This window comes from Triplophysa dalaica, chromosome 5 (assembly GCF_015846415.1).
Source record: "Triplophysa dalaica isolate WHDGS20190420 chromosome 5, ASM1584641v1, whole genome shotgun sequence".
Classification (NCBI taxonomy): domain Eukaryota; kingdom Metazoa; phylum Chordata; class Actinopteri; order Cypriniformes; family Nemacheilidae; genus Triplophysa; species Triplophysa dalaica.
This window is the reverse complement of record NC_079546.1, coordinates 4,270,409-4,288,902: the sequence shown is the minus strand read 5'-3', so window position 1 is coordinate 4,288,902 and position 18,494 is coordinate 4,270,409. Positions and strand designations below refer to the sequence as shown.

The following is an 18,494-nucleotide window of genomic DNA, read 5'->3' as shown; positions in this document are numbered from 1 at the left end:
CTCTTGGTGATAGATAAATAAATAAAGATGTTGGGTTTGGATTTGATTGGTACCTTATGCAGACCCTCTACTTTTGGCACATAGATCACGGAGTAGCTTCTGTTTCTGTCATTGTTGGGAATGACTCTGGCCTGTGAAAACACATATTAAGATATTGGGAACATCTTTTCTGATGTTTTGTGAATATATTCAGAATGACGCTTGACTCTGACCTCTTCTGTGTGACCCTCTGGATCCTCTATGTAGACCAACACCTCTCCAAGTCCCGCCTCCACGGTCTCAACGACAAACTCAGCTGGTCTCAACACCACGTTCCCTCTGGGCTCAATACCTACAGAGAAAAAAGCAAGATTTGTTGGGGAAAATGGTTCACAGAGGTGGCTAATCCAATCCGTTTGTCGCAGTCTGTCAGTCTCACCTGGCCCGTAAGCTTTGGCTCTATTGGGGTGAAGGGTTTTGGACCTCAGGGGTGCACCGGGTTTGAGTTTGGCTTTGGGGAACTGAGACAGGTACGTCATCACTGAGTGCTCATCCACGTTTGGATCTACGATCTCCTCGGGAGCGATCACCTGGACGAAACCAAATTCGAGTCAATAGACAGTTCATTTGTGGAAACAGCCACGGCGCTTTTCTGTGTACACTCTCCAACATCTGCCGTGCACATGCGTGTGCTTCATCACGAGTGGCTCCGATTAGATTCCTGGATGCCATTAGATCCCTCCAGCTCCTGGGGGCCCCCCAGCACTGCACATTTTGGAAGTCATCCACATAAAACACACCTGGTTCATGTCATCGCTTCATTAGCCGAGACTCCATGACCTGAATTGGGTGTGTCAGGTTATTTAGACATCTTAAATGAGAAATGCTAGAGGCCTCTAGGAACGAGGGACACTCACAAAACAAAGCAAGATACACATCTATTGAATGTATTTGACATTCTGGCGATTTGACAAACTCTATTTAGTGTATTTAAAGTGCCAGAACTGATCAGATATAAACACAGCTCTAAACTGTGATGGTCTATGGCACACGATGAGGTGCCCTGTTTTAAAGCTGTGGAAAATATGCCTCTTCTCCCCTCACTCTGTCTTTCATGTCCTACTGGTTAAGTGTCCTGCTATATTTAATGTTAGGCTAGAAGGTTGAGAGCTGTCTGTGAATAGCTCCATGTGGTATTTAACAGAGCTAAAGAAAGACAGAGAGACCACCAGGGACGAAGAGAAATAAGCACCTTGTCATCAGTCTACGCGCTCAAAGCATTCAAGAAATCGGTCCTAACGTGCCAATGTGAACATACGGTGGTTCCAAAACGTGTTCGGACAGTTTGGTGACATCAATACAAGTGAATGTGTCATACCTGAGGAACACCGAGCCAATCATCAGCCTGCTGCATGGCTTCTCTGGCGTTCTCCACAGGCTGACGCGGGTCCCATGTCTCCCAATCCGGACACAGGCCTAAGATGGAAATAAAAGAAGGTGGAAACATAACACATTGTCTTCCGTTCATCAGATCAATAATCAGACTCCACATTATCTGTTTATTACGTTAATAAAACATAACCACAAATAAATAAACATAATACCAAACATTTAAATAATATAAATAAAATGAATGTAGAAGAGGCGCACACATAAAAACGCATGATCTTTATCTGGGGCAGAGGGCCAAGGCTTCAACAAAGAGGATCTATTAAACCTTGATGTCAACTTGACCTGCAATTATCTTAAATGAACAGCTTCGTGTCACTTTGCTCCTTTTCCAAGCACTGTTAGGCACGTAGGCCCGAACGCTTTCCTGAAGCGAACACACGCTAGGTGCCGTCTGGAGTAAAAACTGTTAGGTTATTAAATGCAGGATTAAACTCCAAGAGCAATAGACGTTCAGTTCGAATGGAACCAGAGACCCTTGAAACCACACGACTTCACAACGACTGCCAAAATTTAAGATCTGATCTGGTTTTGTTTTCCTAGATCCACCAGCGCCACAGAGAACGCGGCCCCATACTTGGCTTGGTCAGTGAGTATTTGTAACCGGTGGCCTCCTACTGCTGGCGCTAAGACATTTTGAGGGATTTTAATACACTTTAAGCTGCCAAGAGCAGCATGTACAGGTCCCTGTAGATCCAACATGGCAGCCAAAGGTAAGAGAAACATTACTTATATTGGAAAACAAATATATTTGTGGAAATGAACAGAATTTGGGGATTTGATTAATGTTTTATTTATTTTACTTTATGATGTTAAATAAGAACTATTTACGGTTCTGTATTATTTCTATGGGTCATTCAAAATGAGTAAAGTTATACAAAATAACCAAGTGAAAAGGTCAAATATACCATTAAAACATCTGAAGTCCTGCTGGGATAATATGAATCATCAACTCCATACGACTTTAGGAGCTAAATATTAAATACTGATCAATTCTCAGCTGTTTAAATTATTATGTTGACAACATAATAAAAAAAGGATTAAAATGAAAAAATGCAAAGCAGTGTTTAAAAAGACTTTTGGGCCCTCCCATACAAAAGACGCATAAAATAAAAATTAATTGATTTATTTTGACCTAATTACTGTATGGTTCACTTCAATGATGTATTTCAATTATTAAAAGATGAACGATAATTTACAAATATTAATGACAACTAGGTTTGAAATGCTGAACATTGTATCAATCTAGATAATTTACATTTAAATTTAAACATTTAAAAACACCAATAATGAACATAAAAGGATGTAAAGGATATTAATATGAACTTAACACCCAATTTACTTGTCACTGTAATATATACAAAAAAAATATTGAAATGCTTATTATGTAACATTTCTGGCATGAAACTTCTGGTGACAAACCATCTTATGGATGCTAACATTTCATAAGGCTCAAATGCTGATCTATCTTACACACACACACACATGCACGCAGGTTAAAATCTAATGAAGAGTGTTTTGGCAGGAAATCTATATAGCAGCATGTGTTTTCATTTAAGAATGTTTGCTGTTTTAACCTCTGATACTTTCTGTGCAGTCAGACGATAGACCGACAGCTTATTAACCAGCCAGTATAGCCTGGCCAACACATACCTGAAACATGCAATGACATGTGTCAGGAATTACATCTCTTTAGCGTCACAATGTCAGCCAGGTGTGGCAAATATAATTTCTATCTTTTTTATTTAAAGGCAAAAATTAACGTTTGTGCTATAAGAGGAATCGCGCTACAGTTTGTAATGGATATCTAAAGTCAGGTCACCTTAAGAAATGCTCTAACATTTTAATGTACAAATCTTGTGAGCAATTTAAAAAATACATAACAGTGATTGCAGTGCATGACCATTTATTTGACATCCCACCATGCATTATTCTACATTAGTTTATGTGATATACAGTAGTTAGGACTCAATGGGCCCTATGTTATTGATCTAAGGGCATGATCAGAAGCACATGGCACTTTTCCATCCTCAAACCTACAAATCCTCATACAGCCTTACTCTTAACAGAAGTATTTAACAGTACTACTTTTTGCCTCATGTCACAGACAAATGATTTTGCTCCTAAACAACGTAATGGCTCAAAAAAGCTCTGTTTCCATTCTCTGCATCTATCCTTGAACACACCGACCATTCTGTAATATATCACCAAGTGCTGAGTCAAAGCCAGCCGAGCACACAGTATATTCATAATGCTGCTTTTCATTATAGTGTGGACATGGATGGACACACGCATTTCCAGACGGAGCTGACTTTTCCATTGAACCCTCTCTCAACTACGTAAGATTTCCGATTTTCCACTAGTATAATTCCAAAACCTACCAGAAAAATTTGATTTATGAATCGTTTTTTCTGCAGAGAACGATTGAACTTGGTTTGAGGTCATATCTCTTTTTCCTTTTCTTGGCTTAGATCTTTTCAGAATGAGGTCATGTGCTCTTCACCACTGACACTGTAATTGTCCCGTCTGAGACAAAGCTGATAACCACAAAGTAACATCTGCACATCTGTGGACATTTACCTGAAGAGAATTACTGCTCCCTAAATGTATTAAATGAACTTAATGATGTTGGGTGTTTTTAATTTAGACCATATGTGATTACTGTACATGACACATTCGCAGGCCAAGTGGTCATGAAGACAATTTAATCTAATTTCCATCATATGGAACCTGTTAATGTGATACCTCAGATCCTTTGGAAGTTCAAGTACTGCCAGACTTTACATGGCTCCACTTGCTGTCAAAACCTTCAAAATCAGCTCCTGTATGGTGCACAGCACTTTATGCATTGCCCTGATACCTGAATTAATTGTAATTCTACTCACCAGGTGCGCAGTTATCCACCAGAGCTCCCAGTGCTTTGCCATCTCTCCAGTCCCTGTGAAAGTTGTTGATGGGTATCTGTGGCACCTTGTTTTGGATCCAGCCCAGAAGGCGCTGTTTGGGCGTCAGTTTCCTGGCATCTTCATCGTCCTCGTCCTCCCACATTGGCATGGAAATAGAGTAGTGCAGGATAAGGGTCCATATCATGCCCAGGATGAGCTTCAGGTTGCCGTCCACAATAGCTTTACTATCTGCAATGAGAGAGAGAGTGTCTTATTCCACAGGTGATCCATAAACACATAAACATTGATCTCTGGCAGTGAGGACTGTGTATGAGGCCCAAATCCTGTTGAGAAAACCTGCTTTTAAGCCAGATGTGATTTCAGGACACGCATTCTACCTTGGCTAGAATAATGACAACATCTGTGTTTACTTTTCACCTAGTCCACTCTGGCAGTGCATGTTTGGTTTCCGGGCCTCGGCAGGGCCGTCCATTGTTTATCCAGAGAGATTCACAACCCGCTGTTTGTTCTGTTTGCCTGCTGTGTTGATGGCTTTCACAGTTTCAGATGTGCACAAATAAACAGCAAGGACAAAGTAAATGCTGAGCTCACATCATGTGTTAAAAAAACACATACAGGGCATCACACATGTACAGTAGTGTCATTTCCATTCTTACAATTAGGATATAAAACTGATACATACAAATATATTTTAATAGTTTTAAATATCATTTGGTTGCCATAGGTCTTCCCCAGTTAAAAAGGTACAAACTTTACATTTTTAAAATAACAGGAAGTGACGTCATTTAGACCCTTTCAATAACAATGACGAAAAGTAAATAACTTTGTTCTATTTTCTCATTTTTCACACAAATTGTAAAATAATTACAATGTTCAAATATTCAGCCCTATACCAAATGCATTGTAAGAACAAATGATCAGAGTTCTAGTTTTGTTTTTGTTTAGATTTTTAGTTTTTGTGTTAATTTTAGTCACATTTTTTTGCAATTTTGTTACATACATTTTATTTTTGTTAGATTACATTAGATTAATTTATTTTTTTAAGATCAATTTATTTTTGTTTATTATCATAATTTTAGTGACACATTATTTTTCAGTTTACTTCTGATGCAACATAAAAAAATTGTTTAGTTGATATTCTAAAAAAACTTTTTTTATGAAAAATAAACAAGTGATTAAATAAATATTAGATTTTTTATAAAATTTGATTTTGATAAACAGAAACATTTTCAAAACATTTTTAATAAACTAAAATAACCTTGTTATTCACTTGCAATGTAACTTTATCAATAACTATAAAAAAACATTTGGTCCTAAAGTAACTAGCCCGGTTTTGTACTACACCTATAAAAAGTCCATATCGAGCCCACCGTGCACTCCCACAGTGTTTAGCCTGTCTTCAGCGTGGAACATGAATCAAAATGGACACTTGTAAGCCACCAGCTAAACGCCAAAGGCTGATGTCATGCAGCGCTGGATCTGTGGAATGAGGTCAGTTTAAATAAAACACACAGACAGCTGAAACTCAACGAGGACGTTGGCTGAATCCGACTACACTTTGCTTCAACCCCCAGTGGAGCTGTCTACAATGAACGCTGCACTGTGCACTGACAGATCTGACGGTAATCTGATCCCTCGCATCAAAGAATTCAGCTCTGTTTCTGTTTTTCTCATTGCTATAATCAAAAAAGGTTGAATTCTTCATTGCTCTTTGAGACAAGACTTTGGGGATTTTCTCATGTGTTTGGCGAGCACGGCACGCTATGCTGACCAAGACTGCACTGCACCAGATCCAATCATAACAGTGAGAAAACGGAGAAACAATTTAAGAACGAAAAATAATTTGTTAAAAATAAAAAATTTGTTTAATGACATTTTCCCAATCTTTCAGCTTCACCAAGTCATGCTGCACACCATCAGAACACAGTCACATACAGCGCTGGCAAAACAGCTGGAATCAAACGAGCCTAATGAAGGACGTAAGAACAAAATGTTTCCTTCCGACAACATAAAGCAGACCTGCAAAGGAACTGCCGATAACACGGGCCAAGAACTCCAAGCTGTTCGGATACAGAACAACCACGTAATGAGAGAGAAAACAAACATGGAATCAGCCGCTGGGAAAAGAACTGGAATTTAAAAGATGTGGGATCTGTTACACATGATCTACTGTTGTGCATCCATATTGTATGTATCCATGTTTGCAGTATGCATTTATGCTAGAGATCATTTTAAAGAGTTATGTGATGTGGTTGTTCTAGCAAATTGCTCTTTAGGGAATTTCCTCCGTGATTAAAGGAGGTGTGCATTTTTTCTTTCCTCCTGCCATTGAGACTCTTAAAGACAAGATTAAGACAATGAAAAAGATGCTAGAAGTTCTTTATAAGTCACTGTTGGCAAATATTATAGGAGAGATGCATCTACAGTATTTGCTGATGAATGTGAAATCCAGCTGTTGATGATTGATTAATGTAAATTAAAATACATAAAAACACATAAATACATGAAAATAAATTAAAATAAAAGCTGTTAAATAAAGGAAGGATAGAAAACAAATAAATAAAAGATTATTCTGTTTGGAAGAAGATTGTTATTTACATGCAAAAGAAAAAATGTTTTACTCTACAAACTCTTCTGCAAGTTTTTAACTTTCTAACCACATCATTTTGCCAAAAAAATGATCGCATGATTGTATTTTATACTGACTCACTTTTACTCATTGTTTTCTATGCTATTTGTTAACAAATGTTTTCTTTATGTATTTAGACCCATTTGTTAAATGTTCATCTTATTATTGGGAAAATTTCTATAATTTAACCTCATCTTTTGAGTTATCAGAAAATCAACCAGAAAATCAACATCTTCCAGTTTGTACCAGGTGACAGTTGTGTGTATCTTAAGAGGAACGAACAAAGTCTCCCTAGAGAAAATGGAAAGATTTTCATGATCACTGGAGACATGAACACAATGGCTTCTATGTGGAACAGATATTTGCCTCTGGAAATATTCAACCTACACACACACACACACACACATCTCTTTCAGAGAGAATGTAAAATAAATGAGGCTCTGAGCCTTTTGTTTCTGTGAAGACAAACTAATCAATCAAAATACAAAAACAAGAGGAGAGACAGGGTTTAAAAAGCTGGAAAAAGAAACAAATGAGATATATGTGTATGCCAAGTAGAAAGGCAAAAGTATAACTTAAAGAAACAATTCGTGCAAAAATCTAATTTTATTGTTTACTCATGTCTGTCCAAATATGTAGGGTTTTGTTCTGAGTTACCAAAAGGAAAAGTTTAGAAGAATGGTTTAGTTTGCACCAGTGCTCTCACGGCGACCTGAGTTTGATTCCCGTTTCAACGGCCCTTTGCCGGTTCTGCTCCCCTCTCTCCACACCAGGATTTCATGTCAGCTTTTCACTGTCTTCTCTAACTAAAAGTGTGAAAACTTCCCAAAAAGAAAAATAATTTAAAGTCCCATGGGTGAATAAAAATAGATAAAGGTCATGCTTTAGGCATATAAAGCAACATGTATGTTCTACAGTACAACTCTGCCAATAAATAATTATAAACCTGTACATAAAGGAATGTTTAACGTCCTTCAGCTTGAAGATGAACTGATGTTAGGACTATAGGATAGACAAAACACTATTAAAACACACAGGGTCACTAAGTGAAAGTCTTGGATTCCTGGAGGCCTTGAAAGGAGAAGCAATGGAGCACATGACATGAATATCAGAGAGGAGATCTGAGTTGTAAACAAAACACACAAGTGCCTGAAAGACATTAAGCAGGTCAGCAACACACATCCCTTTGCAAGTCATGTTTAAGAACATAAAAAAATCTGTAAAATGGTTACTGCTTGTTATTGTCAAACTTATGTGTTTTTGGTAGTGTCTGGTTTCCTCTGTAACACACTTTTTTTAAATTGACTGTGCATTTCATTTCCAAAAAACAGTTTTCAAACTGTTTTCAGACAGCACAAAACAACATTCTGTTTTCATGTCTTGCAGTGTCACATGCAACCAAAAATGTCAAGCAACCTGTTTCTAATCTATCCACACTTAAAAAAAATTGATTTGCAATGCTCTAACTCAAGAAGGCAATGGAAAACATCTAAAACATCTAAAAATGCACATTAATTTCAATATACATATAAATAACGAATCATGCAATTTGTCAGCAACCATTTCTAGCAAGTTTTAAGAAATCAACGGTTGAAGATATTGGATAAAATAGGCTTTTAATACAAGACTAGAGAGACAGAGAGAGAGAGAAAGAGAGAGCGAGTGAGTGAGCAAGGGATTCCCCAGTAGCCGTGGAAGGATTAGATTAAGTTCCTGTTATCTGACATTCTCCAAGAGCAACACAAAACACACAGGCCTGCCTGAAGTCACATCCTGAAACCGTGAAGACCCCGAACACAGATTACATTGTGTCAAGCGTGTGTCCACTCACTGTCCAAGAGGGAAAGTTCACAATTCTAAGAAGAGGCAGGAAAATATAATTCCATTACTGCATCTCTCCAAAGAGAGACAAAGAGACATGAGAGACAGAGAGAGAGACAGAGAGAGAGAGAGAGAGAGAGAGAGAGAGTGAAATATGCCCGTGGACACATGCCAACAAACCTAACATTTTCCACAGGATCTCTGAAGGACAATAGATGTGTGTCCAGTATAAAACACACACAAACACACACATAAAGTAACAAACTTTAAGCTATACCCCACAGGCAAAGCACTATAACTGATTCTTAGCATATGTATGGCACTAAATCATCTTACACTGAGAAAAAGTTTCATACATGTGCTGGTTTGTGGACACAAAACCTGCTGCAAATAGGTTGCCTAAATACTGCCCTTGCCTTTCATTGGTCGGACAAACAGATATTCTGGCCCTACTGGTTGAGCAAATATTAATATATTTGGCTGATCAGAATCCTCAAACAAACCTATGTTAATGGCATCATAGATCTACGACATTCATACTTTCTAATGTAGAACAAATGTAGAAATTTCTTATTCAAAATTGTCTCTAAATATGAAAGCTTGTTAAGAACAAATTATAGGATATTAACCTAAAAATGACACTTCAGCTTTAAGAAATGTCTGCCAATGTACAGAGTACAGAATAAAATATTAGGTGTGCTGTGAAACGCCGGACGGCAGTTGCCAAATGCTGTCAGACGGCAGCCGTTGGGAGCATTTGCAGGGCAGCAGCTGAATAACTCACCCCACGCTCTACCGCAACGCACATTTAGGTCAAACAGAAACAAACTTTGAAACCTGGGTTCAAACAGCAGGTCTGGACGCTGAAAGAGAGGTTCATATATCAATGTCCCCCACACATAAATACATTTTACACACCAATATATCACCATTGTTAAAGGACTTGAAACAAGTTAGCCAACTACAGACTAATATAAATATATCCAACTTTTAGTAAAACATTCCAAAAGATGATACTGGTGAGCTTTCCCACAAACACACACGAGAGTCCACCTTCAGACGTGGCACAGGTGTTATAGCATGTGGTGCCATAAAAAGACATCAATGACCAGCATTTATTGTTTTCCCAAATGGTCCCGTCTAACTTGTGTTGACAGTGAACAATAGATAAACAACACACACTGCTGAACTGATGTAGGTTGGACATATGTGAGAACAGCTGAATACATTTAGAGCGGATAATGAAACGAAACGGCTCCATTGGGCTGTAAAACGGCTCTTTAGAGGGAAGACTTAGCAAAAAATAGCATGGAATGACATGGACACTTTGAGGTCATTCACCTCCATCTTATAATCGTTAAACATTTACGCATAATCTGAATCCTGATGACGAGCCAATTCACTTTAATATAGCAAGTAACAAGCAGGTGAAAAATGAGAAAACTGATTATTTCACATGTATGTCCACATTCCCCCAGAAATCAAATATTCAGCATATACAAAATTCCTCACATGTTTGTTTATTAAATAGTTGGTTTATTTTAAACCCAAAGTCTGCAAGTACAGTATGAAACTCGAATGTAGTATTTCCAGCTCTGTTTAACACTTAAAACACAACATCCATGTGAACTAATGTGGCCCACTATAGGTACCAAAAGCCACCTACCAGCTACACATAATATTTAAATATATCACAGCGATTTTCATGAGAGATACTTCTTAGTCTTATACAACTCATGACATTTCTTCCTGTCAAATAGGCAGACGAAAGCCCAGCTCTAATGTAAACGTAATAAAATACTGTAATAAGTCTGTCAGAGCACATGGGCCCAAAACAAGAGCTCTTTTCCTTTCCAAACTCCAGAGGAGGTATTTCATACAGCGAAAAAAATGCAACTTCCACAAGAGAAATCCTCTTATCTTCCCAGAATCTTCTTTAAGGTTGGTGAATTAGTTCAGAAAAGTCTGAAGGAAATATCTTGCGAAACATAATAGTTTAATAAAAGCAACAGAATAGCACAGTGTTGATCATTTATTGGTTGAGAAAGATCAATGTGAGGTTTTTGTGAGGGAATCAGTGGTTAGTGGAGCACAAAGACCATCTTCTCTCCTGAGTGAACCCAGTCAGCTGCCTTCACAGCTGCTAACAGACGTCCTTAACTGACAACTGATGTGTTCAAAGATGTTCCGTCCCCTGCTGGGCCTAACACACACACAGTTTGCTAGCAGCAAAGCCTCTCTTTTTCTCTCAATCTCTCTCTTTATCAAATCGTCCAACAAAGCATTAGATTTTAAGATCCACCCAGAAGAGACACACAGAATCCCTTTGTTCTAATATCCCATCGCAGCACCCGGAACAGGACAGACGTGATCGCCACTGGGCTCATAAAAGAAGGTCATCGACTAGAAACGCAAAATTATATTTTGAAAATCATGGAAGTTCTTCGATTAAAGCCTTCATTTAAACTTTTATTGAGCCCTATAAGAAAAAGAAATCACAACAGAGCTCTCGTCAATATCTCATATTTTAGATGGTGAGCAACTGGAAATTTCTTGCTTGATCCTCCAAAATCTCAGATATTGCTCTTAAGAAAAAAAATTAATCTCATAAAAGTCTCCAAAAGAAGAGATCTCAACATGTCACAAACTGAGCAGAGCTCAGATATGCAATCGAACGTCAATATTATTGAAGAATTGAATATGTATGTATAATATATATGTGCTCAAACATTTCAGCACTATACGTATTTAACAACTGTCTCATTTGTTTCTTTTTTAAACCTTTCCAATTTTAGGAGAACGCACAACTGAGAACTCCATCAAATGTCCTGAGCAATGAAAGAGAAACCTCTGTGCAATAACCTTTTCCTATAAAATAACATTTGGAAAAAACAAGAAGTTTAACTAGTGAACTCTCTTTACAAAAAAAAACATTAGTAAAGTTACAGTTTTGTTTACAAAGGAAAAAGGATAACAGTATTTAGAGAAGGAGCTTTCAGCACATCAGGTCACATTGCTATAAACACAGACGGTCACATGAGACGCACACGGCTCTTTATGTGCTTACAGGAAATAACTCCCTGTTACATGCCTATGGACCATTAGACGTTGCGAGTCTTGGCCACTTCTCTGTCGACATCCAAGAAAAACAGATATGGTCCACCTTTGAGATAGATGTCAACTGTCAGTCAGAAGAGCGTTTTACAGCCTTGTTTAGCTCTGAATGTTGCCAGAACCTCTCTATGTGCAGACTACACTGAAAGAACAGAGTACAGTACAGTTGTTCTTTTCCATATAGTTATGATGGAGAAACTTCACATCTGGGTTTCCTGTTAGGATTTTCAAGAGGATGTTGAAGATGTGAATGCCTGCAACACAACTTCCACTAAACCACTATTAAATAGATGGAAAATATGCTCTTGATTTGGAATTTTTTATAATTTATATTCACCAAGGCAAGCAGCACTATTGCTCAAGTGGAATTTTTTATCCAGTAAGGAACCTCCGAGAATAATCTTGCACTTGCAAATAGCACTTTCTTTCAGGAAATATACTGAAAGATTTAAAGAAAGGAAACACAGGATGTCGCAGCTGTGCAACATATGCACATCTAAACAAACCGTCTGCACAAATTTTTAAACTCCACATAATGTGACAAACATGGAAAATATCGTCATATCATGTTATTAGTCATTGTCCACCTTAAAACCTCTATTTAAGCCCTAATGAATCACCAAGGGTCTAGTTTGTCTATTTCTCCATGTGCACTGGGGATAATGAGATATGAGCCAGGGGGTTTTCCTGTCAATCTGGCAACCCAGACTAAGGCAGCTGATTACATCATTAGGACACCGCCGACAGCCCTCTGCGCCTGACACCGTTGACACCAAATACCCCAGAGTGCACTAGGGCTGACTGACACAATACAGACAATCACACAAGAAGAACTTAATGTCTACCAAGGTCACTATAGACACAAATAAATGATAAAGTGCTAAAATGCATTGCATTGACATTAAAAAACAAAACGATAGCTGCTGTTACACACCTGTTGCTGTTATCAGTCCAGCAGACCATCTATAAACTTGACCTCTGACCCTCGACGGGCGTGCAGTAAGCGAGAGTAGCATTCCCTTGCCTGGATGTCTTAAAAGACACATGCATGACATTTCTTACAGGAAGAAATGTGAATATTTTATCAATTTTAATCTTTAATTTGCTGGTAACTAGGAGTATTAGACTATTTGTTTTCACTTATTTCTAATATTTATTTCTTATTTTCTTCTAGTCTGAGCAGCATACACATTAACATTCAACAATTTAAAAAAATCTGTGTAAAAAAGAATTTAATAACTAGATGACTATAATATTATTCATATATAATATATTCTTAGAATTTATATGAATTAAATGGTAATTTTATCTTTATTTCTTGGACATATTGCCACGCAGCTCCAGTCCCCGTTCACTTTCATTGCATGTAAAAGAGCACTAAACAAATTCGGCTAATATTCTTCTTTTTCTGTTCAACAGAAGAAAGTCAGTCATAAACAAGAGCAAATTGAGGATGTTTATAACAGCATAATCGAATATTGATGAATTATGATGACCTGTCCCTTTAAGACAGACCAAATCCTAGATCTCAGACTTGCATTAAAATGCATTAGCATGTTCTACAATGTGTTACTCTATCCCAGCTTTGCTGTGAGCAGCTGAAGACACTGGAGAGAAGTTGAGATATCAGTTACAACCGTGATCCCCAGTCAGCCATCCAGCACTCCAAACCTGATTTACGCCCATTTGCCCTCATCTGCTTTCCATCATTATCTGATCTTTCTCAAGGTCCATTAAGCACTTAAGATTAATTGTGATCTTGTATTTAAGAAAAGAAGATTCTTTCAAACCTTATCAAGAATAGCCCTTTCTTAGTCTGTATCTGCAATGAACGGTTCATTTTGATCGAAGCACTATAGTATCCTTATTGTAAAGGAGATAATACTGCATACGCAAAAATATATAAATATAAACTTTCTCTAATTGTTTTTGTGGCCGCAAAGTGTCAATAATGTATTTTAAGTTTCCCACAGGAACTTTAAAGTCACGAGGGGAAACAGTTATTGCAAACTGTCACCCACGCGCACCTGATATCCTCCTACCCAGGATGCACCTGGGCCATCCGCAGCCTCACTCAATAATATCCAAAAGTATACAACAACCAAACTACACATATTAGCTATTCATTAGCAGATTTGTTAAAAAAACAAGTGGGAGTAGATCAAATTCCAGAAAGGACCACGGCAGTCCGTGTCAGATCTCTGGGGAGAGTGAGTGTAATGTGTGTGATTGTGTGTTGGGGGTGTTCGCTGGCCGTGCTCAAACATTCCAGAGAGCTGACGTGCTTCTGACACATGGTAACAATTAAAGACGCTGTTGTACGCAGAGAGGACATAACAGAGAAAGAGAGAGAGATATACTAAGCTAAGAGAGGCTGAGATTGCTCAATATCCTCGCATGCTAAAAACAAAGCCGTAGTCATTTCTGTCAGGATCGATCTTGAAATATTCCTGCTATATATCCCATATTTAAATCCATTCTGAATGTTTTGCAGTATATCATACTTACATTTTTATTTAAAAAATTATAATTTATACATATCATATTATGTTGCTACATAAAAAACACTCATTATTTTTTATTACAAATCATGCATTTTTTGATATTGTATATTTTTCATGCACCAGCTATTTATTGACTTACTACCCAAATAACCTACACCCCCTGCAGTTTGTCTCTGTGGGACTATTTAAAGCACCTGTTACTAAATGGATCACAGAGCCCAGCTGTCTATCTATCAATCACTCACTCTCAGAGCAGCTAAACACTGAAGATCACTGTCCCAAAGCCATCATCACCACAAACCACTCAAAAATCTTTCTTTTTATGTGTAAAGCTTACAAGAAAAAAAACATGGTGTCCAAATTTACACTAGAAGTAGTCTGAGTTTGTTTCATATTCCGTATTAAAGTTTATGCTTTAATTTGATGTTTAATTTCTTTGGGTCATTAAATGAGTAGTTCACTTCAAAATGTGCTCCCATTGCTTCCATAGTAGGAATAAAAATATGGAGAGCCAATGGGGGCAAATCTTGAAGTGAACTACTCCTTTAAAGGGACAGTTCACCCAAAAATAAACATTCTTTCATTATTTTCACCCTCTTGTCATATCAAACCCATTAAATTGTCTTTCTTCTGCAGAACACAAAAGAAGATGAATGAAGGAATATACAACGGCGGTATCCATTCACTTCTATAGTATGGACACAAAACCAATGCAAGTGAATGGGACCACTGTTGTGAAGTTACCATCATTCTTTAAAAAATATTATTTTGTGTTCTGCGGAAGGAAGAAATAAAAGAGGTTTGACATGATAAGAGGGTGAGTAAATATTTTGAGGTGAACTATCCCTTTAAAGGAGTAGTTCACTACAAAATTTGCGCCCCTTGGCTCTCCATAGTAATTTGGGGTGAACAATCCCTTTAAAGAGTACAGCACATAACCTTTTGCATTTATTTCCCTCACATTTCTGTCTTGTTATGTATGTGAAGACAAAGCTACAAATTCTCACAATGCTGGAGTTACATACAGATAAAATAAATGAGGCGAGTGGTGTTTCCTGTACAGACAGCAGGCCAAGCCCATGTGACACTGTCGCACACACACACGGTTTCTTGAACGAGAGTGTGAGCTTTTCCTGCCTGTCACCGTACACTCACAAAAGGGTTGAGGGGGGTTATGAGAGTCAGGTGCCCTTCTGGAAAGATCCGTCTCATAACCAATGACAGCCGGACTGAAAGCACTGCTGCCTTGTGCCAGACGCTTGTCTCGTTTCCTTGCATCTGTACTGTGGTATGGAGGCCACATTTTTAGAAAAAAAAGTATTTGTTGTCCAATCAAAAACAGCCTCAATTATTCTGTCCCGGTCATCGGTTAAATCGTTTTTCTGCTTTTATTGCATTTTACTTTTTTGCTTTTGGCATACACTTTTATCCAAAATATACTAGATTTAAGCTGTGTTTTATGAGACCATGCATTGCCTGGTAATCGAACCCACAAGAAACCTCATTCCAGCAATCTCTATTCCCAACCCTTCCATTATTACACAATTGTTGTGTGTCTAGTTGTTTTGAGTGTTTTGGTACGCTGCCAAGACCTGACTGCCACCTATTAGCCAACAGAACAATCGTACGCTTTCCCCTTCTGCAAAAACACCATCACTGACCCTGAAACAGATTCAATGGACCTTTTTCATCAATACAATCAACATAATAGAGAAAAACGGCATCCTGTGTATTACATAAACATATCTGATCACGGTTATATGGTGCATTATGATCAATCAAAACAGCCTGGCCCTCATGTAATGCTTATCTCTAAAAAGTCACCTAGCCACATTTAAAACAAGTTATATCACCAAACTATGGGCATCTGGAAACAAATATGCTCAGACCTTTTCTCATAAAAGATGGTTTACCAAATCTGCCATACTTACTGGTGATGATGTAATGATAGATTACAACTAATATGAAAGGAATACAGAATGTTCTTAAAATCTACTTCCTGGCAATTAAAAATAAAAGTTGGGAGGAAGCACACAATCTAATTAAAGTTGACCAAAGATGATGAGCTGCCTTAGGATCTATGTCTCTATGTTTATGATAGGCTACTACATACTAAGTATATGACTAATTATTATAAAAGTAACAATTACTAATAACATACCAGAGAACGATTTCATGAATATATTTTGTCACTTAATAATCTTTAATAACAAGAATAAAGCTTTATTTACCAACTAACATTATTTCAGTGCGAGGCTTAACAGATAAATTATCTATGTAGATTTAAATAGTAAGAAATATGATCAAACTTTCAGCCAAATATTTTCATCCTTAAATATGCATGAACTAAAAATTATTTTTTTCAATTGTTCATAAATATTAAGGAAAAATGGCATCATGGATAGATGGACATGAATGTCCCACATAAACGAACATATGCTGCAAGGCTTCCTCAATATCTTTCAATGTCTGTCACTAAGGTAAGGAAGTAAAATGCGGATAACAACATGATGCATTACTATTTTCATTATTATGATAAAAAGACTATTTACTTTAAAGAGGAAAATATGGTAAGACTGACTCAAAAACGCCCCCTAACCCCGAGCCTCATACATCACAAGTTTCTCTCGCACCACAGTGAGTCTACACAAGTTGACAAAATAACACTTACCTATCGATACTAGCTTGATATGTTCCCTTTCTAGAAACTCCAGCGCGACGGACACGTTCTCCAGTTTCATCTGTCTGAAATTGGGTCTGGAGTGATATTTTCGGTACATTTTCTTCTGACTGAGAACTTCCAGGAGCCCGATGAGCTTGAGCCCGTCGCTCAGGTCTTTCTGCAGGTCGTTGATCTTCTTGTTGATACATTTCAGGTGCTCGTTGCACCATCTCGTGAAGGTGTTCTGCTGGATCTTCTTCCAGGGCGCATCTTCCGCCAGGTCCTTCTCCGTGGCCGGCATCTCCTCGTCCAGGTCCTCGCCGTTATCCGTGCCCTGATAATACTGCGGCGGCAGCTGCTGGTCGTAGTATGTATTATTGCTCATCATGTTTTTTCCGATTTTGGCGTGCCCCCCTTTATACTGGAATCAGCGTGCGAAACTTCTACAGGGGGAACGGGGCAGTGCCAGGCGCGCGCGCGCTCTCGTGTGGAAAAAAAACGTTTAAAAGTTGGAAGCGATGGTGAAAAAACTCACAAGGCGGAAGAAGAGCGGAGATATCGGCGATTATGAAAACAAGAATCGGTCTCGAGCCGCTTGTTTAGAAAGACCGCAAGAGTTTCCGTTATTAATTTTTGAATTCAAAATTTCAAAACTTTCTCAACCGCCGCTTTTAAAAACGAGATACACCGCGAGATAAAGCTCGTTCTTTACAAGATACCCACGAGTCTTTATCTAAGGAAAGAAAGATGGGAAAGAGGCGCACGGCAGAGAGGAGCGCGGCTTCGTATAGCCCACTTGAGTAGTTAAATGAAGCGCTTTAAAAAATCTGAGAGCCCTCCAGGAGCGCACACACGTCAGGCTGCTGGATTTCCTGGTATGCAGCTGTCATCATGACCATATACAACTTCAGGATGGGTGATTCTCTAATCTGGCCGAGATAGCGAGACGGGCGCCCGATTGGGCGACGCGCATGGCGGGGAAGGTGATTGGATAGACCCCCCGAGCGCCGCGACAGTTGGGACGCTCATATTTATTTTTAGGAGCACCAAATTGGGCGCGTGGGGGGCTGGAGTTAGGCTTGTTGTAAAAGTTATGTGCTCTCTTTTAACAATTGGGGCTGGGAAAAGCAAATGACAGCATAATTCAAATGAAGTCAGGGAGACATTTTAACACAACGTGCTAAATAACCACCCAAGTAATAAATGATACATGACAATAATATGGCCTCGATTGACAAAACTCTATTCTGGTCAATGAAGTCACCGGGGCCATTCGTGGTTTCCAAAATTCCTCCGTTTGTTTCCAAAAGTTCAAATATATAGTGAGAGTGAATGTTTTTATGCAGAATTTAAAATATTTTGGCCCTTGAGTTCATAATTATTAAGTTGGGTTTTCATTACTTTGGTACTCAAATATGATTAATAATTGA

The 18,494-nt window shown here is 38.2% G+C and overlaps 1 protein-coding gene across 10 annotated transcripts in view; it reads right to left on the bottom strand.

Moving 5' to 3' along the window:
• The window catches only part of flncb (filamin C, gamma b (actin binding protein 280)), a 40,130-nt gene extending 22,199 nt beyond the window's left edge, over positions 1–17,931 (bottom strand). For 5 of the 10 annotated variants that reach the window (XM_056747670.1, XM_056747677.1, XM_056747671.1 and 2 more), the window contains exons 1-6: positions 17,074–17,931; positions 4,314–4,562; positions 1,358–1,455; positions 419–569; positions 213–331; positions 54–131 (exon numbers count right to left, since the gene is read on the bottom strand). In XM_056747670.1, the coding sequence (XP_056603648.1) occupies positions 54–131; positions 213–331; positions 419–569; positions 1,358–1,455; positions 4,314–4,562; positions 17,074–17,452 (1,074 nt within the window). In that variant the 5' untranslated portion in view covers positions 17,453–17,931. The remainder of the gene's footprint in view (positions 1–53; positions 132–212; positions 332–418; positions 570–1,357; positions 1,456–4,313; positions 4,563–17,073) is intronic. The other 5 variants (XM_056747672.1, XM_056747675.1, XM_056747676.1 and 2 more) reach the window with 1 other exon arrangement.
• Positions 17,932–18,494: the final 563 nt, after the last annotated feature.